The sequence below is a fragment of the Blennius ocellaris genome (genome assembly GCF_963422515.1).
Source record: "Blennius ocellaris genome assembly, chromosome: 24".
Lineage (NCBI taxonomy): Eukaryota > Metazoa > Chordata > Actinopteri > Blenniiformes > Blenniidae > Blennius > Blennius ocellaris.
The window spans coordinates 16,395,532-16,423,203 of NC_137673.1; the positions used below are offsets into that span (position 1 = coordinate 16,395,532).

General features: G+C 48.0%; 1 protein-coding gene across 1 annotated transcript; it reads left to right on the forward strand.

The window, feature by feature from the left end:
• Positions 1-6,306: 6,306 nt before the first annotated feature.
• Positions 6,307-27,313, forward strand: donson (DNA replication fork stabilization factor DONSON; the record flags this gene model as incomplete). Its single annotated transcript, XM_080519763.1, has 10 exons — positions 6,307-6,774; positions 18,825-18,995; positions 19,064-19,236; positions 19,894-19,969; positions 20,641-20,743; positions 22,621-22,696; positions 22,772-22,885; positions 23,020-23,218; positions 25,327-25,396; positions 26,567-27,313. 10 exons carry the CDS (start codon positions 6,307-6,309, stop codon positions 26,860-26,862), a joined length of 1,746 nt encoding a protein of 581 aa, XP_080375889.1. The 3' UTR covers positions 26,863-27,313.
• Between the last annotated feature and the right edge of the window lie 359 nt (positions 27,314-27,672).

The window sequence follows — 27,672 nt, forward strand, 5'->3', positions numbered from 1 at the left end:
CTACTGAACATCATGATACATGAAACATGGCTGCTGTTGAAGCGGTGTGGAGACCCTACTGAACATCATGAAACATGGCTGCTGCTGAAGCTGAAGTAGTGTGGAGTCCCTACTGAACATCATGACACCTGACTGCTGCTGAAGCAATGAGGAGTCCCTACTGAACATCATGATGCATGAAACATGGCTGCTGCTGAAGCAGTGTGGAGTCCCTACTGAACATCATGATGCATGAAACATGGCTGCTGCTGAAGCAGTGTGGAGTCCCTACTGAACATCATGATGCATGAAACATGGCTCCTGCTGAAGCAGTGTGGAGTCCCTACTGAACATCATGATGCATGAAACATGGCTGCTGCTGAAGCAGTGTGGAGTCCCTACTGAACATCATGATGCATGTAACATGGCTCCATCTGAAGCAGTGTGGAGTCCCTACTGAACATGAAGAAACATCATTGTTTGCTCGTGTTATGGTCGACAGCATGAATAAGTTACGTCAAATAATGTCAATCTTTGGGCTTATCAACACCAAGCTTCAAACCCATTACTACACTTTGAGTGTGCAATGGACTGAGGTATTGTTCTCCACAAGTCTGCTATTTTTCCAGGTAGAGAAGAAGAAATGGGCCGCCGAAGCAGCAGTTCACACCACATACAACTCATTCAAACAGTGCTTTTCCATATGTCAGCTCCACATGTATACAAGAACACTGAATTGTACAAATATTGGTGTTTTGTAGTTTCCGGAAACACTGCTCTGAATACTTAATACTGACTCACTCAAGCATGAGAGGCCATGGAGTGTAGCACCACTGGTTTCTTTTAGACCTGGAGTCACGAATTTCTGGTAGGTTGAGGAATGAGCGGAACAACAGAGAGAAGCACTTCTGTCCTTGTTCAAACGAAGCTCTACCCTGACCATACATGCAGCAGTACATCACAAACTCTTCATCACATCCGGTGATCACATGACTGTCCTCCAATGGCTCGCACCCACTTCCTTCTTTACATCACCATACACCTCCTTTGGTTTACATACACAGGAAATCAGCACACATTGGAATGAAATGTTCTGCACTACAAAGCAGCATTAGACAAAACACAACACCTCCAGATATTGATTTAAATACAGAATGTGGAATGGAGAAAGTGAAACATCAAGCGGAAGTGAGAGTAACTTGTCAATAGTTCTAAAATTCTCAGGGTGTCCAGCAGGGAAACAAACTACTGTACGGCCCCCTCAACAACCATAATAACACGTATCTCACAGTCGATCCCACAAAATCTTGACTGCTTGAAACAAGCAAACGTCATGTGAACAGGTCAGCACATCCACTGCACTGGTCCACAGACCTTCTTATCCACCTTGTGAGAGTGAAGGTTTGTAAATCAGCCAGAACGTGATTGTGTACAGGGCCGGCAGGAGCAGAACATTACAAACACTTACAAAACTTCAGACAGATTTACATTTTGGGAAACATATTTACTTATAAAACAAAATTACATTTCCATGTGTTGTGCAAGTCCCAGGTTTACATTTCAGAAAACAAAATAGCAGACTAATGTAGAGATGTAGTCTCCTGGAAATGGAACATCCAGAACCCGGGCTTGACCCAGAAGTGGTGACGGGGAAGGTCCAGTCCAGGTTTTAATGTTGACGAATGGAGATGGACGAAACAGGGTAAGAGGAGTTTTTCAGCCTTTTTTCAGTCCTTCAGCGATATAGCGACCTGTTGCTGTGGTCACTTCCAGGTCAGCCTGGGTTTGGCCCCTCCCAGCTACCATCGTTCAGTCTAACAGCAGGGAAACTAACAGTTACTAACAGTTAAACTTTTAAAAGAAAAGTATTTATTGTAGGAGTTTAGTTCAAATACTTTTTCTTGATGAAATAAGTAAAGCTATTTCTTTTACATGTTTGTTTAAGGTTTACATAATTTATCACCACTGTGCGTTCTTGTGGAATAAATATTGTTTTGTGAAATAAATAGTGGAAAATTAAATGAGTTGTCCAGTGTTTTATTAGGAGGGTGGAGCTTCACTGTGTCATGCCTGTGTGGGTAAGATTTCATGACCAACAGCCGCTGGCAAGAGAAATGCTCCTTCACTAAACACAGTGCTGACACATCTGTGGGGTAAACTAGATAGTGCCCAGGCTGAAGACTTTCTCCACATAAGTTAACTCATGGGTCTCAAACTCACCGCCCGCGTGCCAATTGTGGCCCGCACATTGATAAAAAAGTATATTAGTGCAGCCCACGAGGGGAGTGGACCTTTGACATTGCCACTCAGCCAGCTCCCACCCGCCATCACCCTGGTACTTTCTAACATCTACAAATCCCATGATTATAACCCTCCCCCACTGGCTGTGGGGCAGAAGGTCGATTACAGCAGGTGGAGCAGGTTGCTCTGGCTGTGGGGGAGAAGGTTGGTTACAGCAGGTGGAGCAGGTTGCTCTGGCTGTGGGGGAGAAGGTCATTTATAGCAGGGGGAGCAGGTGGAGCAAGTTGCTCTGGCTGTGGAGGAGAAGGTTGGTTACTGCAGGTGGAGCAGGTTGCTCTGGCTGTGATCGGCGTCGTGGTGGTCTTTGTGGACCAGGTGGAGACAGGCATCACCGTGGTTGTCTTTGTGGACCAGGTGGAGAAGGACAACTCCGTGGTGGAGACGGGAATCACCGTGGTGGTCTTTGAGGACCAGGTGGAGACAGGAATCACCGTGGTGGTCTTTGTGGACCAGGTGGAGAAGGACAACTCCGTGGTGGAGACGGGAATCACCGTGGTGGTCTTTGAGGACCAGGTGGAGAAGGACAACTCTGTGGTGGAGAAGGAATCACCGTGTTGGACAGGTATGTCCAGGTGCAGCCGCTGTCTCAGCCGGCTGTCCGGGTCATCCTGTCCAATGTCCCTCCTTTTGCGCCAGACGAGCTCTTAACTAAGGAGCTTTCCAGATTTGGGACAGTAGTGTCCTGCTACAGAGACATTCTGTCTGGAATTAAGTCTCCACTGCTGAAACACACGACATGTTTCAGAAGACAAGTCTTTATGATACTCAATAACCGGCGTGAGGAGCTCAGCCTCCGTTTCCCTGTGAGAGGAAATGATTATGACTACATTGTCTTCAGCTGGCATGAAATGTTTCGGCTGTGGTGAGGAGGGGCACGGTGAAATCCTGTCTGCTGCAGGCTGAGTCGACTCAACCCGGCTCCACAGAGTCCCCCGGCGCTGCCGCCACGGCTGCCGCTGCCCCGTGGTCCGGTCTCCCGGGAGACACCATGGCCCTGGGCCAGCAAAGGGCCATCATTCTTTGCAGTATGTGGGCCGAGCCTAAGTGCGTCACGTGGGTCGGAGCCAGGCCACACCAATTTCGTTATGTGGGCCCTTTCCTCTGATTGAGAGGAAAGAGCAGGATGGTGAACAACAGCAAACACATATTGGTACAGCTCTTTTGGTGAGTGTGTCCAATGGGGGACTTTGGCATCATCATGCCAAAAGAGATGGTGAAAGTTTCACCCACAGCAGTGAGAAGATCAGAAAATCTGCATCTTCTGTGCCGATGTAACATAAAGAGCAGATTCCCTGTACTTTCCTTCCTCTGAGATTTCTGAGTCTTTCAGTCTCAGTGGGAACTTAACGCAGGTGCTGCACACATCTTTGATGGACGTCCAAAACCTAGTCAAAGCCATACATGAATATTCTCCAGTATAAAGTGTAGGACATTAACTCCTTGTTCTGACACTCACACAGTTCATGCACTTTTTTCCCATTCAAATCTACACAAAGGAACTTCCTGCCAGGTGAACCACGGCTAGTATTCAATACTTGGCGACGTTGCAGAGACGATCTTTCTTGACATCTGCAATCACAGAATATATTTTACCAACTGTTGACACATCCTGCAAAACTGGTCACATCAAGATGAGAAAACTTGATGAACATGATAAAAATCATTAATCATCTGTCCTAAGTATTCATCCTAAAAACCTAAAATCTGTCTCATTATTTTGGCATACTAAATTGAAATATTGATTTATCATATCATTATTTATACTCTTGTCATAATTTAGATTTATCATGGGCTATGTGTTTATTATTGTAGTTTTTTTTTCCTTGAGAAGAAATGGGTTTTCAAACCAACAATTAATCTTATCCATGTTTAAATATATAAGTCAATGTTTTTAAGCCCAAAACTCCAATTCAGATCGTCATTGTTGTAACTACCGCTGCTGCCATTTTCCTGTCACTTGATCTCAACACCCCACACATCACCAACACCCCCCACATGTTACCAACACACCCCACACATCACCAACACCCCCCACATGTCACCAACACCCCCCCGCGTCACCAACACACCCCACACATCACCAACACACCCCACATGTTACCAACACACCCCCACGTCACCAACACACCCCACACATCACCAACACCCCCCACATGTTGCCAACACACCCCCACGTCACCAACACACCCCACCTGTTACCAACACACCCCCATGTCACCAACACACCCCACATGTTACCAACACACCCCCACGTCACCAACACACCCCACATGTCACCAACACACCCCCACGTCACCAACACACCCCCACGTCACCAACACACCCCATACATCACCAACATCCCTGCAAAGGACAAGTGTTCACTAACACAGATTTAGACAGATTTGTGAACAATATTTGAGAGAAATAGGTCTTTTGTGTCTACAGTAAGACCTCTAATGTAGGGACATCCCAAAAATCCAAGGGCAAGTGTCCCCTGAAGACAGGTGTACTCTTCAGAGGGATGAGTCACAAGGACAAATTGTAGTACCAGTTGATATTGAATGAACCAAACACCAAAAAAACATGTTATGATTATTTAAAAGCAAATGACTGAATCAATTCAAGATGTATACAATATAAATGCATATACACACATGTATAAAAGATCTTTAAATAATCTTTAAATAATTATTAAATAAGAATGTACTTTAGAGACAACATAAAGTCCAGTTTCATCCTGAGTGGACCGGACTGGTGAAATATTATATATAAATATAATAACTTTTAAATTTACACTTCAAGGTTTTTCTTTGTTGTGGTCACAGTGCATGGGATGAAACTGTCTATATTTTTACAAGATCAAACAGTTAATACTGAAAATGTTCATTTTGTTTAAAAGCAAATAAAGAACCAGAGGCTCCTGAAGTGAAACATAAACTACTTGAGGAAAGGTGGAGAACGCCGGGTAGCAGAAATGGAGATATTTTTGGGATCGCTATGTTACGTTATTGAACGTTATGGATCGTTATGTTACGTTATGGAACATAAAGGAAGTGAACCAGAGTGTAGTATGGATGCAATCATGTAGAACCAACGGTGTGGAAATTCTAATAATCGGGTCCAGCCCAAGTATTTTGGGTATTTTCGTGTTGCTCAGCTTGAACTTTTCCAGGAGAACCTGTCCTTTGTCCGCTTTCAGCAGGTGGTCACTCATAAAGGTGTATTAACAGTTATATGTGTGTCATGCATAGTGATGTGTCGTCCAGCACAGGGCATCGCTCTAACCGGGTCTGCTTCTCGCAGGGTCTACTGAATAGAAAATGTTTTATATCTTTGAGTTCAGCTCATGAAAAATGTGAGCAAAAACAAAAGTGTTGCATTTATTTTTGTATTTTTGTTCAGTATGTTTTACACACACACACACACACACACACACACACACACACACACACACACACACACACACACACACACACACACACACACACACACACCACCAAAACAGGTGAAAACAAGGAAGGTTAAGATATGTTAACCCTATCAATCTCTCTCTCTCTCTCTCAATCTGTCTATCTATCTGTCTGTCTGTCCATCCATCCATTTTTCTATCTATGTCTAAAGCATCTATGTCGGTATAACACTATTTATGTTTATATCTATGGGTATAATATCTATGGTAGACTACGACTGTGTTTTATAAATAAAGTTTCTTAACCCCCCCCACCCCAAAAAAAAAAAAAAAAAAAAAAACCCATCCATGGAGAGCACTGTGGTCAACAGTGAGGGACTGTAGCAGGAATAAACTGCTCCACGTCTAGTATTTCAGAGTGAGGGTTTGTTTTTCAGAAAAATGATCCGGCCTCGCCTACTTTGAGGCTACGGTGCGTTTTAAAACGTTTTTTTTTTTTTTTTCCCGCCAAAATTCAGCCTTGCTACGTCATTAAAACACCATACGTCATTATTGTGCGCCCCGGAAGTGTGGAAGAGGAAAAGTCCAAGCACTGAGACCTCGAAACTTGTCCAAGAAGCAGAACCCTCTCCGACATGGACGAAGAGGCTGGGTACTCCCCGAGCTTCAAGCGACCTGCTGAAGTCCTGCGAATGAGGAGGAGACGGTCGGGACTGGGCTGGTCCTCCAGCCCCGCGACCAGCCCCGGAGCGAGCAGCTCGTCCACCGCCGCCTGCCTGCGACTCTCCCCGGTGCCGAGCTCACACCTGAGAGCCCCCTCCACTGGGGGGACCAAACGGAGGAACCCCTTCACACACCGGGAGCCTAAACCCAGTCCCAAGAAGAACCGCGTGGCTGAATCTGATGAGGAGGAGGAGGAGGAGGAGGAGGAGGAGGAGGAGGAAGGAGAGGAGGAGTCCTCACAGAGAGACTGTCTGCCACTTCTGTATTCTAATGACCGGTCCCAGGAGGCAGACCACCAGGACCGGTCCCAGGAGGCAGACCACCAGGACCACCAGGACCGGTCCCAGGAGGCAGACCACCAGGAGAACACCCACAGCAGGGTACCGTTGTGTTTTTAAAAGTTTCACACCATCCAGACAGTTCTACCTCGATGTCCACGGGTTTTAACATGAAGTGTGACAAGGTCTGTTTGCCTTGGTCAGTGTCTTCTGGGTTCATGGAAGAACTGGAGCTACAGACAAGGTCAGTGATTCAGTGAGAATAACTGGAGCTACAGACAAGAAGGTCAGTGATTCAGTGAGAAGAACTGGAGCTACAGACAAGGTCAGTGATTCAGTGAGAATAACTGGAGCTACAGACAAGGTGGTCAGTGATTCAGTGAGAATAACTGGAGCTACAGACAAGGTCAGTGGTTCAGTGAGAATAACTGGAGCTGAAGACAAGAAGGTCAGTGATTCAGTGAGAATAACTGGAGCTACAGACAAGGTGGTCAGTGATTCAGTGCGAATAACTGGAGCTACAGACAAGGTGGTCAGTGATTCAGTGAGAATAACTGGAGCTACAGACAAGAAGGTCAGTGACTCAGTGAGAATAACTGGAGCTACAGACAAGGTGGTCAGTGATTCAGTGAGAATAACTGGAGCTGAAGACAAGAAGGTCAGTGATTCAGTGAGAATAACTGGAGCTACAGACAAGAAGGTCAGTGATTCAGTGAGAATAACTGGAGCTACAGACAAGAAGGTCAGTGATTCAGTGAGAAGAACTGGAGCTACAGACAAGGTCAGTGATTCAGTGAGAAGAACTGGAGCTACAGACAAGGTGGTCAGTGATTCAGTGAGAATAACTGGAGCTACAGACAAGGTGGTCAGTGATTCAGTGAGAATAACTGGAGCTGAAGACAAGAAGGTCAGTGATTCAGTGAGAATAACTGGAGCTACAGACAAGAAGATCAGTGATTCAGTGAGAAGAACTGGAGCTACAGACAAGGTGGTCAGTGATTCAGTGAGAATAACTGGAGCTGAAGACAAGAAGGTCAGTGATTCAGTGAGAATAACTGGAGCTACAGACAAGAAGGTCAGTGATTCAGTGAGAATAACTGGAGCTACAGACAAGGTCAGTGATTCAGTGAGAAGAACTGGAGCTACAGACAAGGTCAGTGGTTCAGTGAGAATAACTGGAGCTACAGACAAGAAGGTCAGTGGTTCAGTGAGAAGAACTGGAGCTACAGACAAGAAGGTCAGTGGTTCAGTGAGAATAACTGGAGCTACAGACAAGAAGGTCAGTGATTCAGTGAGAATAACTGGAGCTGAAGACAAGAAGGTCAGTGATTCAGTGAGAATAACTGGAGCTACAGACAAGGTCAGTGATTCAGTGAGAAGAACTGGAGCTACAGACAAGATCAGTGGTTCAGTGAGAATAACAAGCTACAGACAAGAAGATCAGTGATTCAGTGAGAAGAACTGGAGCTACAGACAAGGTGGTCAGTGATTCAGTGAGAATAACTGGAGCTACAGACAAGAAGGTCAGTGGTTCAGTGAGAATAACTGGAGCTACAGACAAGAAGGTCAGTGATTCAGTGAGAATAACTGGAGCTACAGACAAGGTGGTCAGTGATTCAGTGAGAAGAACTGGAGCTACAGACAAGGTGGTCAGTGATTCAGTGAGAATAACTGGAGCTACAGACAAGAAGGTCAGTGGTTCAGTGAGAAGAACTGGAGCTACAGACAAGAAGGTCAGTGGTTCAGTGAGAAGAACTGGTGCTACAGACAAGAAGGTCAGTGATTCAGTGAGAAGAACTGGAGCTACAGACAAGAAGGTCAGTGATTCAGTGAGAAGAACTGGTGCTACATAGGGATGGGTATCGTTAGGATTTGTATGATTCCGGTTACTAACGACTCCTTACTTCGATTCCAAAATAGTGAAAAAATAGCCCAATTGTTTATTTAACAAAAGTATCTTTATTCCTTTACGTTTGAAGAAACTGGTAAACAAAAATAAAATGCTGTCTGAGCATCATTAATGCTAAAATACTGAAGGGCTTTGAAGTCACAGCAAATAAACGTGAAGAATTAAAGTGCATTCAGTATATAGCAGCTGTTTACAATCATTAGATATCCCTGAGAAATAAACTGAAATAAAGATTATGGGTACGAGGGCTGCTCCATTATGGAAAACCATCATAATCACCATTGTTCTGGACAAGATTGAAATCACGTCTTTGAATTTGGAACAGCATTTATTGAACATGTTTTTAAAAAAAGACTTTCCTGTTAAATATATAAATACATCTTGTATTGTAGTAGTAAAAACAAACTTTTGTACTGCTCTCAAACTTTTGAAAACAAGAAATAAATAAAATACAATAACAGATAGATTTACTTCAATAAATGATAAATACTTCAATGAATTGGTACAAAATAAAATTGTGTCAGTTCAACAAGGAACTCCAAACTTTATTTTCTATTCAGAAACGCTTTTCCTTTCTCTCTTTTTTTCTCTCGTCTCTCCAACGGAGCTTCACACGATGTAACAACAAAACTACTTCCTCTCTACAAAATAAAGTTCCGCTCCACCGTCACTGGGTGAATTATGACCTGAACTCATCACCACAGTGGTGCCGACACAAACTTGTTGGGCCAGAAGGAACCCGCCGGCGGAAGTGACGTCATTTGTTTAGTCTTCTTCTTATGCAGTATACATTGGCCTTCAAGCAGTACTTTGTGGTGAGGGAAGAGTCTTAGCAGTACTTTGTGGTGAGGGAAGGGTCTTAGGAGTACTTTGTGGTGAGGAAAGAGTCTTCAAGCAGTACTTTGTGGTGAGGGAAGGGTCTTCAAGCAGTGCTTTGTGGTGAGGGAAGGGTCTTCAAGCAGTACTTTGTGGTGAGGAAAGAGTCTTGGCAGTACTTTGTGGTGAGGGAAGAGTCTTAGCAGTACTTTGTGGTGAGGGAAGGGTCTTAGCAGTACTTTGTGGTGAGGGAAGGGTCTTCAAGCAGTACTTTGTGGTGAGGGAAGAGTCTTAGCAGTACTTTGTGGTGAGGGAAGGGTCTTAGCAGTACTTTGTGGTGAGGGAGGAGTCTTAGCAGTACTTTGTGGTGAGGGAAGAGTCTCGGCAGTACTTTGTGGTAAGGGAAGAGTCTTAGCAGTACTTTGTGGTGAGGAAAGGGTCATAGCAGTACTTTGTGGTGAGGAAAGGGTCTTCAAGCAGTACTTTGTGGTGAGGGAAGGGTCTTAGCAGTACTTTGTGGTGAGGGAAGGGTATTCAAGCAGTACTTTGTGGTGAGGGAAGGGTATTCAAGCAGTACTTTGTGGTGAGGGAAGGGTCTTGGCAGTACTTTGTGGTGAGGGAAGAGTATTCAAGCAGTACTTTGTGGTGAGGGAAGGGTCTTCAAGCAGTACTTTGTGGTGAGGGAAGAGTCTTCAAGCAGTACTTTGTGGTGAGGGAAGAGTCTTCAAGCAGTACTTTGTGGTGAGGGAAGCGTCTTAGCAGTACTTTGTGGTGAGGGAAGGGCCTTCAAGCAGTACTTTGTGGTGAGGGAAGGGTCTTCAAGCAGTACTTTGTGGTGAGGGAAGAGTCTTCAAGCAGTACTTTGTGGTGAGGGAAGAGTCTTAGCAGTACTTTGTGGTGAGGGAAGAGTCTTCAAGCAGTACTTTTTGGTGAGGGAAGAGTCTTAGCAGTACTTTGTGGTGAGGGAAGAGTCTTCAAGCAGTACTTTGTGGTGAGGGAAGAGTCTCAGCAGTACTTTGTGGTGAGAGAAGAGTCTCAGCAGTACTGAGGGAAGAGTCTCAGCAGTACTGTGGTGAGAGAAGAGTCTCAGCAGTACTGTGGTGAGAGAAGAGTCTCAGCAGTACTTTGTGGTGAGGAAAGGGTCTTAGCAGTACTTTGTGGTGAGGGAAGAGTCTTCAAGCAGTACTTTGTGGTGAGGGAAGAGTGTTAGCAGTACTTTGTGGTGAGGGAAGTGTCTTCAAGCAGTACTTTGTGGTGAGGGAAGAGTCTTAGCAGTACTTTGTGGTGAGCAAAGGGTCTTCAAGCAGTACTTTGTGGTGAGCAAAGGGTCTTCAAGCAGTACTTTGTGGTGAGGGAAGGGTCTTCAAGCAGTACTTTGTGGTGAGGGAAGGGTCGTCAAGCAGTACTTTGTCGTGAGCAAAGGGTCTTCAAGCAGTACTTTGTGGTGAGCAAAGGGTCTTCAAGCAGTACTTTGTGGTGAGGGAAGAGTCTTAGCAGTACTTTGTGGTGAGCAAAGGGTCGTCAAGCAGTACTTTGTCGTGAGCAAAGGGTCTTCAAGCAGTACTTTGTGGTGAGCAAAGGGTCTTCAAGCAGTACTTTGTGGTGAGGGAAGAGTCTTAGCAGTACTTTGTGGTGAGGGAAGGGTCTTCAAGCAGTACTTTGTGGTGAGGGAAGGGTCTTCAAGCAGTGCTTTGTGGTGAGAGAAGGGTCTTCAAGCAGTACTTTGTGGTGAGGGAAGAGTCTTAGCAGTACTTTGTGGTGAGGGAAGGGTCTTCAAGCAGTACTTTGTGGTGAGGGAAGGGTCTTCAAGCAGTACTTTGTGGTGAGGGAAGAGTCTTAGCAGTACTTTGTGGTGAGGGAAGAGTCTTCAAGCAGTACTTTGTGGTGAGGGAAGGGTCTTAGCAGTACTTTGTGGTGAGGGAAGAGTCTTCAAGCAGTACTTTGTGGTGAGGGAAGGGCCTTCAAGCAGTACTTTGTGGTGAGGGAAGGGTCTTCAAGCAGTACTTTGTGGTGAGGGAAGGGTCTTAGCAGTACTTTGTGGTGAGGAAAGGGTCATAGCAGTACTTTGTGGTGAGGGAAGGGTCTTCAAGCAGTACTTTGTGGTGAGGGAAGGGCCTTCAAGCAGTACTTTGTGGTGAGGGAAGGGTCTTCAAGCAGTACTTTGTGGTGAGGGAAGGGTCTTGGCAGTACGTTGTGGTGAGGGAAGAGTCTTAGCAGTACTTTGTGGTGAGGGAAGAGTCTTAGCAGTACTTTGTGGTGAGGGAAGAGTCTTAGCAGTACTTTGTGGTGAGGAAGGGGTCATAGCAGTACTTTGTGGTGAGGGAAGGGTCTTCAAGCAGTACGTTGTGGTGAGGGAAGAGTCTTAGCAGTACTTTGTGGTGAGGGAAGAGTCTCAGCAGTACTTTGTGGTGAGAGAAGAGTCTCAGCAGTACTGAGGGAAGAGTCTCAGCAGTTCTGTGGTGAGAGAAGAGTCTCAGCAGTACTTTGTGGTGAAGGAAGAGTCTCAGCAGTACTGTGATGAGAGAAGAGTCTCAGCAGTACTTTGTGGTGAGGAAAGGGTCTTCAAGCAGTACTTTGTGGTGAGGGAAGGGCCTTCAAGCAGTACTTTGTGGTGAGGAAAGGGTCTTAGCAGTACTTTGTGGTGAGGAAAGGGTCTTAGCAGTACTTTGTGGTGAGGGAAGAGTCTTCAAGCAGTACTTTGTGGTGAGGGAAGGGCCTTCAAGCAGTACTTTGTGGCGAGGGAAGGGCCTTCAAGCAGTACTTTGTGGTGAGGGAAGAGTCTTAGCAGTACTTTGTGGTGAGGGAAGGGTCTTCAAGCAGTACTTTGTGGTGAGGGAAAAGTCTTAGCAGTATTTTGTGGTGAGGGAAGAGTCTTAGCAGTACTTTGTGATGAGGGAAGGGTCTTCAAGCAGTACTTTGTGGTGAGGGAAGAGTCTTAGCAGTACTTTGTGGTGAGGGAAGAGTCTTAGCAGTACTTTGTGGTGAGGGAAGGGCCTTCAAGCAGTACTTTGTGGTGAGGGAAGGGCCTTCAAGCAGTACTTTGTGGTGAGGGAAGAGTCTTCAAGCAGTACTTTGTGGTGAGGGAAGAGTCTTCAAGCAGTACTTTGTGGTGAGGGAAGCGTCTTAGCAGTACTTTGTGGTGAGGGAAGGGTCTTCAAGCAGTAATTTGTGGTGAGGGAAGAGTCTTAGCAGTACTTTGTGGTGAGGGAAGAGTCTTAGCAGTACTTTGTTGTGAGGGAAGTGTCTTCAAGCAGTACTTTTTGGTTAGGGAAGAGTCTTAGCAGTACTTTGTGGTGAGGGAAGAGTCTTCAAGCAGTACTTTGTGGTGAGGGAAGAGTCTTAGCAGTACTTTGTGGTGAGGGAAGAGTCTTAGCAGTACTTTGTGATGAGGGAAGGGTCTTCAAGCAGTACTTTGTGGTGAGGGAAGAGTCTTAGCAGTACTTTGTGGTGAGGGAAGAGTCTTAGCAGTACTTTGTGGTGAGGGAAGGGCCTTCAAGCAGTACTTTGTGGTGAGGGAAGGGCCTTCAAGCAGTACTTTGTGGTGAGGGAAGGGTCTTAGCAGTACTTTGTGGTGAGGGAAGAGTCTTAGCAGTACGTTGTGGTGAGGGAAGAGTCTTAGCAGTACTTTGTGGTGAGGGTAGAGTCTTAGCAGTACTTTGTGGTGAGGGAAGAGTCTTCAAGCAGTACTTTGTGGTGAGGGAAGAGTCTTAGCAGTACTTTGTGGTGAGGAAAGAGTCTCAGCAGTACTTTGTGGTGAGAGAAGCGTCTCAGCAGTACTGAGGGAAGGGTCTCAGCAGTACTGTGGTGAGAGAAGAGTCTTAGCAGTACTTTGTGGTGAGGGAAGAGTCTTCAAGCAGTACTTTGTGGTGAGGGAAGGGCCTTCAAGCAGTACTTTGTGGTGAGGGAAGGGCCTTCAAGCAGTACTTTGTGGTGAGGGAAGAGTCTTAGCAGTACTTTGTGGTGAGGGAAGAGTCTTAGCAGTACTTTGTGGTGAGGAAGGGGTCATAGCAGTACTTTGTGGTGAGGGAAGGGTCTTCAAGCAGTACGTTGTGGTGAGGGAAGAGTCTTAGCAGTACTTTGTGGTGAGGAAAGGGTCTTAGCAGTACTTTGTGGTGAGGGAAGGGCCTTCAAGCAGTACTTTGTGGTGAGGGAAGGGCCTTCAAGCAGTACTTTGTGGTGAGGGAAGAGTCTTCAAGCAGTACTTTGTGGTGAGGGAAGAGTCTCAGCAGTACTTTGTGGTGAAGGAAGAGTCTCAGCAGTACTGTGGTGAGAGAAGAGTCTTAGCAATACTTTGTGGTGAGGAAAGGGTCTTAGCAGTACTTTGTGGTGAGGGAAGGGCCTTCAAGCAGTACATTGTGGTGAGGGAAGCGTCTTCAAGCAGTACTTTGTGGTGAGGGAAGAGTCTCAGCAGTACTTTGTGGTGAGGGAAGAGTCTTCAAGCAGTACTTTGTGGTGAGGGAAGGGCCTTCAAGCAGTACTTTGTGGTGAGGGAAGCGTCTTCAAGCAGTACTTTGTGGTGAGGGAAGAGTCTTAGCAGTACTTTGTGGTGAGGGAAGAGTCTTAGCAGTACTTTGTGGTGAGGAAGGGGTCATAGCAGTACTTTGTGGTGAGGGAAGGGTCTTCAAGCAGTACGTTGTGGTGAGGGAAGAGTCTTAGCAGTACTTTGTGGTGAGGGAAGAGTCTTAGCAGTACTTTGTGGTGAGGAAGGGGTCATAGCAGTACTTTGTGGTGAGGGAAGGGCCTTCAAGCAGTACTTTGTGGTGAGGGAAGAGTCTCAGCAGTACTTTGTGGTGAAGGAAGAGTCTCAGCAGTACTGTGGTGAGAGAAGAGTCTTAGCAGTACTTTGTGGTGAGGAAAGGGTCTTAGCAGTACTTTGTGGTGAGGGAAGGGCCTTCAAGCAGTACATTGTGGTGAGGGAAGCGTCTTCAAGCAGTACTTTGTGGTGAGGGAAGAGTCTTCAAGCTGTACTTTGTGGTGAGGGAAGAGTCTTCAAGCAGTACTTTGTGGTGAGGGAAGGGTCTTCAAGCAGTACTTTGTGGCGAGGGAAGAGTCTTAGCAGTACTTTGTGGTGAGGGAAGAGTCTTAGCAGTACTTTGTGGTGAGGGAAGAGTCTTCAAGCAGTACTTTGTGGTGAGGGAAGAGTCTTAGCAGTACTTTGTTGGTGAGGGAAGAGTCTCGGCAGTACTTTGTGTTGAGAGAAGAGTCTTGGCAGTACTTTGTGGTGAGGAAAGGGTCTTGGCAGTACTTTGTGGTGTGGAAAGGGTCATAGCAGTACTTTGTGGTGAGGGAGGAGTCTTAGCAGTACTTTGTGGTGAGGGAAGGGCCTTCAAGCAGTACTTTGTGGTGAGGGAAGAGTCTTCAAGCAGTACTTTGTGGTGAGGAAGGGGTCATAGCAGTACTTTGTGGTGAGGGAAGGGTCTTCAAGCAGTACGTTGTGGTGAGGGAAGGGCCTTCAAGCAGTACTTTGTGGTGAGGGAAGAGTCTTAGCAGTACTTTGTGGTGAGGAAGGGGTCATAGCAGTACTTTGTGGTGAGGGAAGGGTCTTCAAGCAGTACTTTGTGGTGAGGGAAGGGTCTTCAAGCAGTACTTTGTGGTGAGGGAAGAGTCTTAGCAGTACTTTGTGGTGAGGAAGGGGTCATAGCAGTACTTTGTGGTGAGGGAAGGGTCTTCAAGCAGTACGTTGTGGTGAGGGAAGAGTCTTAGCAGTACTTTGTGGTGAGGAAAGGGTCTTAGCAGTACTTTGTGGTGAGGGAAGGGCCTTCAAGCAGTACTTTGTGGTGAGGGAAGGGCCTTCAAGCAGTACTTTGTGGTGAGGGAAGAGTCTTCAAGCAGTACTTTGTGGTGAGGGAAGAGTCTCAGCAGTACTTTGTGGTGAAGGAAGAGTCTCAGCAGTACTGTGGTGAGAGAAGAGTCTTAGCAATACTTTGTGGTGAGGAAAGGGTCTTAGCAGTACTTTGTGGTGAGGGAAGGGCCTTCAAGCAGTACATTGTGGTGAGGGAAGCGTCTTCAAGCAGTACTTTGTGGTGAGGGAAGAGTCTCAGCAGTACTTTGTGGTGAGGGAAGAGTCTTCAAGCAGTACTTTGTGGTGAGGGAAGGGCCTTCAAGCAGTACTTTGTGGTGAGGGAAGCGTCTTCAAGCAGTACTTTGTGGTGAGGGAAGAGTCTTAGCAGTACTTTGTGGTGAGGGAAGAGTCTTAGCAGTACTTTGTGGTGAGGAAGGGGTCATAGCAGTACTTTGTGGTGAGGGAAGGGTCTTCAAGCAGTACGTTGTGGTGAGGGAAGAGTCTTAGCAGTACTTTGTGGTGAGGGAAGAGTCTTAGCAGTACTTTGTGGTGAGGAAGGGGTCATAGCAGTACTTTGTGGTGAGGGAAGGGCCTTCAAGCAGTACTTTGTGGTGAGGGAAGAGTCTCAGCAGTACTTTGTGGTGAAGGAAGAGTCTCAGCAGTACTGTGGTGAGAGAAGAGTCTTAGCAGTACTTTGTGGTGAGGAAAGGGTCTTAGCAGTACTTTGTGGTGAGGGAAGGGCCTTCAAGCAGTACATTGTGGTGAGGGAAGCGTCTTCAAGCAGTACTTTGTGGTGAGGGAAGAGTCTTCAAGCTGTACTTTGTGGTGAGGGAAGAGTCTTCAAGCAGTACTTTGTGGTGAGGGAAGGGTCTTCAAGCAGTACTTTGTGGCGAGGGAAGAGTCTTAGCAGTACTTTGTGGTGAGGGAAGAGTCTTAGCAGTACTTTGTGGTGAGGGAAGAGTCTTCAAGCAGTACTTTGTGGTGAGGGAAGAGTCTTAGCAGTACTTTGTTGGTGAGGGAAGAGTCTCGGCAGTACTTTGTGTTGAGAGAAGAGTCTTGGCAGTACTTTGTGGTGAGGAAAGGGTCTTGGCAGTACTTTGTGGTGTGGAAAGGGTCATAGCAGTACTTTGTGGTGAGGGAGGAGTCTTAGCAGTACTTTGTGGTGAGGGAAGGGCCTTCAAGCAGTACTTTGTGGTGAGGGAAGAGTCTTCAAGCAGTACTTTGTGGTGAGGAAGGGGTCATAGCAGTACTTTGTGGTGAGGGAAGGGTCTTCAAGCAGTACGTTGTGGTGAGGGAAGGGCCTTCAAGCAGTACTTTGTGGTGAGGGAAGAGTCTCAGCAGTACTTTGTGGTGAAGGAAGAGTCTCAGCAGTACTGTGGTGAGAGAAGAGTCTTAGCAGTACTTTGTGGTGAGGAAAGGGTCTTAGCAGTACTTTGTGGTGAGGGAAGGGCCTTCAAGCAGTACATTGTGGTGAGGGAAGAGTCTTCAAGCTGTACTTTGTGGTGAGGGAAGAGTCTTCAAGCAGTACTTTGTGGTGAGGGAAGGGTCTTCAAGCAGTACTTTGTGGCGAGGGAAGAGTCTTAGCAGTACTTTGTGGTGAGGGAAGAGTCTTCAAGCAGTACTTTGTGGTGAGGGAAGAGTCTTAGCAGTACTTTGTTGGTGAGGGAAGAGTCTCGGCAGTACTTTGTGTTGAGAGAAGAGTCTTGGCAGTACTTTGTGGTGAGGAAAGGGTCTTGGCAGTACTTTGTGGTGAGGGAAGAGTCTTAGCAGTACTGTGTGGTGTGGAAAGGGTCATAGCAGTACTTTGTGGTGAGAGAAGAGTCTTAGCAGTACTTTGTGGTGAGGGAAGAGTCTCAGCAGTACTTTGTGGTGAAGGAAGAGTCTCAGCAGTACTGTGGTGAGGGAAGAGTCTCAGCAGTACTTTGTGGTGAGGGAAGGGTCTTCAAGCAGTACTTTGTGGTGAGGGAAGGGCCTTCAAGCAGTACTTTGTGGTGAGCAAAGGGTCTTCAAGCAGTACTTTGTGGTGAGGGAAGGGCCTTCAAGCAGTACTTTGTGGTGAGAGAAGAGTCTCAGCAGTACTTTGTGGTGAAGGAAGAGTCTCAGCAGTACTGTGGTGAGAGAAGAGTCTCAGCAGTACTGTGGTGAGAGAAGAGTCTCAGCAGTACTTTGTGGTGAGGGAAGAGTCTTAGCAGTACTTTGTGGTGAGGGAAGAGTCTCAGCAGTACTGAGGGAAGAGTATCAGCAGTACTGTGGTGAGAGAAGAGTCTCGGCAGTACTTCGTGGTGAGGGAAGAGTCTCAGCAGTACTTGGTGGTGAGAGAAGAGTCTCAGCAGTACTGAGGGAAGAGTCTCAGCAGTACTGTGGTGAGAGAAGAGTCTCAGCAGTACTGTGGTGAGAGAAGAGTCTCGGCAGTACTTTGTGGTGAAGGAAGAGTCTCAGCAGTACTGTGGTGAGAGAAGAGTCTCGGCAGTACTTTGTGGTGAAGGAAGAGTCTCAGCAGTACTGTGGTGAGGGAAGAGTCTCAGCAGTACTGTGGAGAGGGAAGGGTCTCAGCAGTACCGTGGTGAGAGAAGAGTCTCAGCAGTACTGAGGGAAGAGTCTCAGCAGTACTGTGGTGAGAGAAGAGTCTCAGCAGTACTTTGTGGTGAAGGAAGAGTCTCAGCAGTACTGTGGTGAGAGAAGAGTCTCAGCAGTACTTTGTGGTGAGGGAAGGGTCTTCAAGCAGTACTTTGTGGCGAGGGAAGAGTCTTAGCAGTGCTTTGTGGTGAGGGAAGAGTCTTCAAGCAGTACTTTGTGGTGAGGGAAGAGTCTTAGCAGTACTTTGTTGGTGAGGGAAGAGTCTCGGCAGTACTTTGTGTTGAGAGAAGAGTCTTGGCAGTACTTTGTGGTGAGGAAAGGGTCTTGGCAGTACTTTGTGGTGAGGGAAGAGTCTTAGCAGTACTGTGTGGTGTGGAAAGGGTCATAGCAGTACTTTGTGGTGAGAGAAGAGTCTTAGCAGTACTTTGTGGTGAGGGAAGAGTCTTCAAGCAGTACTTTGTGGTGAGAGAAGAGTCTCAGCAGTACTTTGTGGTGAAGGAAGAGTCTCAGCAGTACTGTGGTGAGGGAAGAGTCTTAGCAGTACTTTGTGGTGAGGGAAGGGTCTTCAAGCAGTACTTTGTGGTGAGGGAAGGGCCTTCAAGCAGTACTTTGTGGTGAGCAAAGGGTCTTCAAGCAGTACTTTGTGGTGAGGGAAGGGCCTTCAAGCAGTACTTTGTGGTGAAGGAAGAGTCTCAGCAGTACTGTGGTGAGAGAAGAGTCTCAGCAGTACTTTGTGGTGAAGGAAGAGTCTCAGCAGTACTGTGGTGAGAGAAGAGTCTCAGCAGTACTTTGTGGTGAGGGAAGAGTCTTAGCAGTACTGAGAGAAGAGTCTCAGCAGTACTGTGGTGAGGGAAGGGTCTCGGCAGTACTGTGGTGAGAGAAGAGTCTCAGCAGTACTATGGTGAGAGAAGAGTCTCAGCAGTACTTTGTGGTGAGGGAAGAGTCTTAGCAGTACTGAGAGAAGAGTCTCAGCAGTACTGTGGAGAGGGAAGGGTCTCAGCAGTACTGAGGAGAGGGAACAGTACCATTGTACCACAGTGTCTGGACCATGTGTTCCTGCTGTTCCAGGCCCGGGGCTGCAGCAGAGACTACCCTGCAGACTGGAGCCTGAAGACCCGCCTGGTGGTCACTTCGCCCCGGTCCCTGTCCTGGGCCCAGCAGCCCAGAGCCCAGGAGGAGGCCCTGGCTCTGCACCACCACTGCAGAGCTCACTTCAGCCGGCTGCCACCCGACCTCTCGGTACGCGCCCCCCCCCCCCCCCCCCGGGGGCCGGACCTGGGTTGACCCCCCCCTCCCTGTGTCTGCAGGATCCAGGCTCATGCCCTGAGCTGCGAGCTGCCTTCCAGCAGGCGCTGGTCTACTGGCAGCACCCGTCCCTGCCCTGGCTGTCCCTGTTCCCCCGAGTCAACGCCAGCTTCTCTGAAAACAACTGCCCCTGGAGTCATGACACCACCGTGCAGCACAGTCTGAGGAGGGACTGGTAAGTCACAGCCTGAGGAGGGAGTCACAGTCTGAGGAGGGACTGGCGAGTCACAATCTGAGGAGGGAGTCACAGTCTGAGGGGGGAGTCACAGTCTGAGAAGGGAGTCACAGACTGATGGGGGAGTCACACTCTGAGGAGGGACTGGTACACTGTTTCAGGACCCTCAGTCTGTCCTCCACACTGTTTCAGGACCCTCAGTATGTCCTCTACACTGTTTCAGGACCCTCAGTCTATCGTCCACACTGTTTCAGGACCCTCAGTCTGTCCTATACACTGTTTCAGGACCCTCAGTATGTCCTCTACACTGTTTCAGGACCCTCAGTCTATCGTCCACACTGTTTCAGGACCCTCAGTCTGTCCTATACACTGTTTCAGGACCCTCAGTCTGTCCTCCACACTGTTTCAGGGCTCTCAGTCTGTCCTCCACACCGTTTCAGGGCGCTCAGTCTGTCCTCTACACCGTTTCAGGGCACTCAGTCTGTCCTCTACACCGTTTCAGGGCGCTCAGTCTGTCCTCTACACTGTTTCAGGACCCTCAGTCTGTCCTCTACACTGTTTCAGGACCCTCAGTCTATCGTCCACACTGTTTCAGGACCCTCAGTCTGTCCTCTACATTGTTTCAGGACCCTCAGTCTGTCCTCTACACCGTTTCAGGGCGCTCAGTCTGTCCTCTCTCTACGGTCTGCTGAAGTCCGGGCTCTGTCCATACTTCTACCTCTGCTCCTACCAGGTAAGCTTCACTCTTTGTTCTCAATGTCCAATTCACATTGTTGTTTGATGGTTTTTCACAGTATCATGTGATGGTAGTTCACAGCATTGTTTGATTGTAGTTCATTGTTTTGCGTGTTGATAGTTAGTATTTTTTGTTTGTATTCAGCAGTGTTGTTTTGTTGGTAGTTCACAATGTTATTTGGTGGTAGTTCACAGTGTTATTTGGTGGTTTTTCACAGGGTTGTTTGTTGGTAGTTCACATTGTTGTTTGATGGTCGTTCACAGTGTTGTTTGTTCATATTTCACAGTGTTGTTTGATGGTTGTTCACGGTGTTGTTTGATGGTTGTTCACGGTATTGCCTGATGGTTGTTCACAGTGTTGTCTGATGGTTGTTCACGGTGTTGTTTGCTGGTTGTTCATGGTGTTGTCTGATGGTTGTTCAGTGTTGTCTGATGGTTGTTCACGGTGTTGTCTGATGGTTGTTCACGGTGTTGTCTGGTGGTGGTTCACGGTGTTGTTTGATGGTAGTTCACAGTGTTGTTTGATGGTAGTTCACAGTGTTGTTTGATGGTGGTTCACGGTGTTGTTTGATGGTGGTTCACGGTGTTGTTTGATGGTGGTTCACGGTGTTGTTTGATGGTTGTTCACAGTGTTGTTTGATGGTATTTCATAGTGTTGTTTGTTCATAGTTCACAGTGTTGTTCAGGGCCGCTGGTCTGGCAGGGTTCAGCAGTATCACTGCCCTATTGTCTCCGACCACCAGAGGGCTTCGAGAGGCCATGAAAGCTGAAGGTAGGACCCAAACCTTTCCCCTCATAAATCAATAAATAGTAAATGATGCCGTTACACAAGTGACCGGTGTGCAAAATGGTAACGCTGTAGTTTCTGCACAGCTAAGACAGGACAAACTAAATAAATAAATAAGCAATGGCAGGGTGCGCCCTGCTCTGACTCTGCTCTGGCCCCTCTCTGGCTCCACTCTGGCCCCGCTCTGGCCCCGCTCTGGCCCCGCTCTGGCCCCGCTCTGGCTCCACTCTGGCTCCACTCTGGCCCCGCTCTGGCTCCACTCTGGCCCCGCTCTGGCTCTGCTCTGGCCCAGCTCTAGCTCTGCTCTGGCCCTGATCTGGCTCCACTCTGGCCCCGCTCTGACTCTGCTCTGGCCCAGCTCTAGCTCTGCTCTGGCCCTGATCTGGCTCCACTCTGGCCCCGCTCTGACTCTGCTCTGACTCCACTCTGGCCCCGCTCTGGCTCCACTCTGGCCCCGCTCTGACTCTGCTCTGGCCCAGCTCTAGCTCTGCTCTGGCCCTGATCTGGCTCCACTCTGGCCCCGCTCTGACTCTGCTCTGGCCCCTCTCTGGCCCAGCTCTAGCTCTGCTCTGGCCCTGATCTGGCTCCACTCTGGCCCCGCTCTGACTCTGCTCTGACTCTGCTCTGGCCCCTCTCTGGCCCAGCTCTAGCTCTGCTCTGGCCCTGATCTGGCTCCACTCTGGCCCCGCTCTGACTCAGCTCTGGCCCCGCTCTGACTCAGCTCTGGCCCAGCTCTAGCTCTGCTCTGGCCCTGATCTGGCTCCACTCTGGCCCCGCTCTGACTCTGCTCTGGCCCCTCTCTGGCCCAGCTCTAGCTCTGCTCTGGCCCTGATCTGGCTCCACTCTGGCCCCGCTCTGACTCTGCTCTGACTCTGCTCTGGCCCCTCTCTGGCCCAGCTCTGGCCCCTCTCTGGCCCAGCTCTAGCTCTGCTCTGACTCTGCTCTGGCCCCGCTCTGGCCCCGCTCTGGCTCCACTCTGGCCCCGCTCTGGCTCCACTCTGGCCCCGCTCTGGCTCTGCTCTGGCCCAGCTCTAGCTCTGCTCTGGCCCTGATCTGGCTCCACTCTGGCCCCGCTCTGACTCTGCTCTGGCCCAGCTCTAGCTCTGCTCTGGCCCTGATCTGGCTCCACTCTGGCCCCGCTCTGACTCTGCTCTGACTCCACTCTGGCCCCGCTCTGGCTCCACTCTGGCCCCGCTCTGACTCTGCTCTGGCCCAGCTCTAGCTCTGCTCTGGCCCTGATCTGGCTCCACTCTGGCCCCGCTCTGACTCTGCTCTGGCCCCTCTCTGGCCCAGCTCTAGCTCTGCTCTGGCCCTGATCTGGCTCCACTCTGGCCCCGCTCTGACTCTGCTCTGACTCTGCTCTGGCCCCTCTCTGGCCCAGCTCTAGCTCTGCTCTGGCCCTGATCTGGCTCCACTCTGGCCCCGCTCTGACTCAGCTCTGGCCCAGCTCTAGCTCTGCTCTGGCCCCGCTCTGACTCTGCTCTGGCCCCTCTCTGGCCCAGCTCTAGCTCTGCTCTGGCCCTGATCTGGCTCCACTCTGGCCCCGCTCTGACTCTGCTCTGACTCTGCTCTGGCCCCTTTCTGGCCCAGCTCTGGCCCCTCTCTGGCCCAGCTCTGGCCCAGCTCTGGCCCCTCTCTGGCCCAGCTCTAGCTCTGCTCTGACTCTGCTCTGGCCCCTCTCTGGCCCAGCTCTGGCCCAGCTCTGGCCCAGCTCTGGCCCCTCTCTGGCCCAGCAATGAAGTGTGGCCGGCTTAGCAGTGGAAAAGCTCCCATAGAACTAGAACCTGGCTCTTTATGAATGAAAAGCTCCCATAGAGAAAGGTTTGCTATCACCAGGTCAGTGGTTGTGTTTCCTGTTTCAGGCATTGAGTTCAACCTTCCTCTAGTGGAGGAGAGCAAGAAGAGCAGAAGAGAGCCTGGAGGAGAAGAGGAGGAAAGGTGTGTGTTGTTACAATCACTGTTGATGCTGGTTCTGAAGAACTTGGTGAGAGGTGTGTGTGCTTTATGTTTGAGGTTGAAGGAGGCTGCAGACCTTCAGCATAGTGATGGAGACGACAGCTTTTGCTGGCTGAAGGAGATCGGAGTGCAGGACCAAATCAAGAAGCCCGAAGGTCTCCTGATGCAGCTGTATCCTCCTGAACAGAACAGTTCCTTGTTTGATTTCAGTGTGTCCTCAATGAGGAGGTTCCTCCTGAACAGAACAGTTCCTTGTTTCACACTGGTGTGTCCTCAGCAAGGAGGTTCCTTAACCTGTGGTGCAGTCAAAAGGAGAACCACGCCATGTCCCTAGACCACAAGCCTGAGTCTGTGGCTTTGGTGGAAGGTCTGCACACCTTCACCCTCATCAACTTCCTCATCAATTCCAAGAGCATCGTGGCTGCAGCTGGTTCCCAGACCGGTCTACCTCCAACACTACTGTCTCCAGTGGCCTTCAGAGGAGCCAGCATGCACATGATGAAGGTTTGTCTCTTCACACTGGAAATGCCAAAAACACCACTTCCATGGTTGTTCCACACTTTTATTTTGCCATTTTAACTTTCTCCCTCCAGAAAGTTCTGTCAAAAAAACACAGTTGCAGGGATGTCCCCCTGGCTGTGACACATTACATCCCCAAATAGTTACTGAAGTCTCACAGATTCACGTCACCACACTACGTTACCCTGGGAGTTAACAAGAACCTCCACTTTCAGCTCTACAACTGTTCTTGTTCTTGTAAGGAATGATCCGAGCACAATGACAAACTGAAGACCGCTCCGAAAGGCTTTCCTGTTAAACCTTCCCACATGTTCCAGGTGTAGGGTGTTACCGTTAAACCTTCCCACATGTTCCAGGTGTAGGGTTAGGGTTAGGGTCTCATGTTGGAGTGTGTACATGTGGTTGCTCGGGGGAGAAACACTGTGGTTCCAGCTGTTTGTCTGCAGGTTATTAACAAGTCCCCAGCTCATAGTGATGACATTCTGTATTTGAAATAGTTTATTTTCCCAATCCTAAATGGCGTCTCCCAGCACAGCAGCATGATTTTCTGCTAGTTGGCTTCCAGGACAATAAGTTGTCAAGAGGTGTTCAGATTGAGCTTTCGGTTTAAGTGTTATGGAGTGGACGTTCACCGAGATATATAGTGTAATGTTATCTGAAGGCCAGCTGCAGCTTTCAGTGATTCTCTCACAACCCATATGTGAACCTCTTTTGTAACTTTATGATGTCACGTCGGATGTTTTGGGGAAGTAATTCGGTCCCGGCTAGAGACTTCAGAGCTTAGCGTTTGTTCAGCTTCACTTTCACTTCTGAGCTTCACGTGACGACATCAAAGCCAAATAATTTATTCCATATAATTCCATATAATTTATTGTTCTGGAGGACAGGGTTGGGATCCTGGAGGACGGGGTGGAGGTCCTGGAGGATGAAGTGGAGGTTCTGGAGGACAGGGTTGGGATCCTGGAGGACGGGGTGGAGGTCCTGGAGGATGAAGTGGAGGTTCTGGAGGACAGGGTAGGGGTCCTGGCGGACGGGGTGGAGGTCCTGGAGGATGAAGTGGAGGTTCTGGAGGACAGGGTAGGGGTCCTGGAGGACGGGGTGGAGGTCCTGGAGGATGAAGTGGAGGTTCTGGAGGACAGGGTAGGGGTCCTGGAGGATGAAGTGGAGGTTCTGGAGGACAGGGTAGGGGTCCTGGAGGACGGGGTGGAGGTCCTGGAGGATGAAGTGGAGGTTCTGGAGGACAGGGTAGGGGTCCTGGAGGATGAAGTGGAGGTTCTGGAGGACAGGGTAGGGGTCCTGGCGGATGAAGTGGAGGTTATGGAGGACAGGGTAGGGATCCTGGAGGACGGGGTGGAGGTCCTGGAGGACAGGGTAGGGGTCCTGGAGGACGGGGTGGAGGTCCTGGAGGATGAAGTGGAGGTTCTGGAGGACAGGGTAGGGGTCCTGGAGGACGGGGTGGAGGTCCTGGAGGATGAAGTGGAGGTTCTGGAGGACAGGGTAGGGGTCCTGGAGGACGGGGTGGAGGTCCTGGAGGATGAAGTGGAGGTTCTGGAGGATGGGGTGGAGGTCCTGGAGGACGGGGTGGAGGTCCTGGAGGATGAAGTGGAGGTTCTGGAGGACAGGGTGGAGGTCCTGGAGGATGAAGTGGAGGTTCTGGAGGACGGGGTGGAGGTCCTGGAGGACGGGGTGTTGTGGATGTACTGCAGTGTATTGAGGACTTTTGAAGACGAGCTGTACAGAAGCTGTTGCAGGATGTGAGTAAAGCCTGGATGAACTCAGAAGGAGAGTGAGTTGCAGAGATGGGCAATGTTTTTGAGGTGAAAGGTGTCCAGCTGATCTGGGTGATGTGTTTTATGGAGTTGTTCATGGTCAAGGTGGACACTGTAACTTTATCCTTTCCTATTGGTTGTAGCTTCGTTCTGTGTTGAGCTATCTCACTCACTCACAACTGAGCGTCTATGTTTCCGAAGTGCTTGATATGTCTTTGTTGAAAGTATCCTAAAGTATCCGATTACAGCACCATGTTCTCTCCTGTCCTCAGTCTAGATTTGTAGTTTGAGAGGAAAAGACCTTGTTCTCTGTTTCACCTCCAGAGCCGCTGTGTGAATGTCAAGAGCCAGGTGGACTTCAGCTACCAGAACCTCAGCAGTCTGGAGATCACAGGTACTAATGGAACAGACCGTCTGGAGCTCCTTTTAATGTTCCTCACAGACCTTTGAACGTTGTTCACATTTCCTTTTAATGTTCCTCTCACACCTTTTAATGTTGTTCACACCTTTTAATGTTGTTCACATTACGTTTTAATGTTCCTCTCACACCTTTTAATGTTCCTCTCACACCTTTTAATGTTCCTCTCACACCTTTTAATGTTGTTCACATTACGTTTTAATGTTCCTCTCACACCTTTTAATGTTCCTCTCACACCTTTTAATGTTCCTCTCACACCTTTTAATGTTGTTCACAGTCCTTTTAATGTTCCTCTCACACCTTTTAATGTTCTTCACAGTCCTTTTAATGTTGTTCACAGTCCCTTTAATGTTCCTCTCACACCTTTTAATGTTCCTCTCACACCTTTTAATGTTCCTCTCACACCTTTTAATGTTGTTCACATTACGTTTTAATGTTCCTCTCACACTTTTTAATGTTCTTCACAGTCCTTTTAATGTTCCTCTCAGACCTTTTAATGTTCTTCACAGTCCTTTTAATGTTCCTCTCACACCTTTTAATGTTCTTCACAGTCCTTTTAATGTTGTTCACAGTCCATTTAATGTTCCTCTCACACCTTTTAATGTTCTTCACAGTCCTTTTAATGTTGTTCACAGTCCCTTTAATGTTCCTCTCACACCTTTTAATGTTCTTCACAGTCCTTTTAATGTTGTTCACAGTCCCTTTAATGTTCCTCTCACACCTTTTAATGTTCCTCTCACACCTTTTAATGTTCCTCTCACACCTTTTAATGTTGTTCACATTACGTTTTAATGTTGTTCACATTACGTTTTAATGTTCTTCACAGACCTTTTAACGTTGTTCACATTACGTTTTAATGTTCCTCTCACACCTTTTAATGTTCCTCTCACACCTTTTAATGTTCTTCACAGACCTTTTAACGTTGTTCACATTACGTTTTAATGTTCCTCTCACACCTCTTAATGTTTCACACATATGTTTTAATGTTCCTCTCTTCCTCTCACACCTTTTACTGTTCCTCACATATATTTTAATGTTCCTCACATACCTTTTAATGTTCCTCTCTCATCTTTTAATGTTTAATGTAGCCATCTTTGCTAGTCCTTCCCTTTACTCCCTGACCGGCTGTGTTACTTGTCTTTGCAGGACCAGTTCTCCCCTCCTCTCTTCATGCCATTACAAAGGTCCTCCAGCGTGCACAGAAAGGGAACTTCTGGGCTGTTCTCTCCACACACAGACCCACTGCTGTCCTGAACACACATTCCACAACTGTCCTGAACACACTTGGCATCCGGCAGCAGGGAGGAGCAGCACTGATCGATCATTCTTCCTGTGGCCTCCACCCTGAGAGCCTCCAGCAGCTCCTGCAGCCCTCCAGCCTGGGAAAGACATTTCTCACGCATATCAAGATGAGCCAGAACAGCATTAGTTGGAGGAACTGACGTGACCTGCTCACCTGGAGGACCTTCTCCAACCTGCTCATTTGAAGGACCAGATACAGATGATAATCCAGCTGTTTCATGTGTGGATCATTTAATAAACCATCTACTTCATGTCTGTTTAATAATCCAGCTGTTTCATGTCTGGATCGTTTAATAATCCAGCTGCTTCGTCTTCCTGATGTTCTTTTTGTGTCTGTGCTCCAGCAGTGCAGGACTAGTTATTCAGCCAAAAAACTAAGATTCTGTCACATGGTGGAGGGGCGGAGCCACGCCATACTGCACCTTGCAGACCTTTTCCTGTTTCACTTGTTAACAAATCACATTACAGATCTGATCTGCACCTGAGCTGAATTTAATACATTGTCGACTATTAAATACTACATTGTGTGATGTGATAAATGGTAGGGACAATTGATATTGAGGAACTATATATGTGTGTATATATATATGTGTGTGTGTATAGACAAATAATACATTTATAATTATAAACTCACTTTACAGTATACAAACCAATATGCAATTTTTTCAACATTTTATAAACTCAAACAGTTCATATACTTAAAGTATAGATAAATAAATAAAGTAAACTATACATGTAGTCAAAATACTATAGAAAAGTATAAATATACCCAATATGATATTTATCCTTTTATTCACTACTTTAAATGACCTTTGCCTTAAATAGCTCAGGTCAACTTCTAATCTCTATTGGCAGAATAAACGTTTTGGATGAATTTCACGGTGTCAGTGCGAGTGGGTGTAATGACCACGAGTGTCCACCAGGTGGCGTCGGGCCTTGGAGGGTCAGTG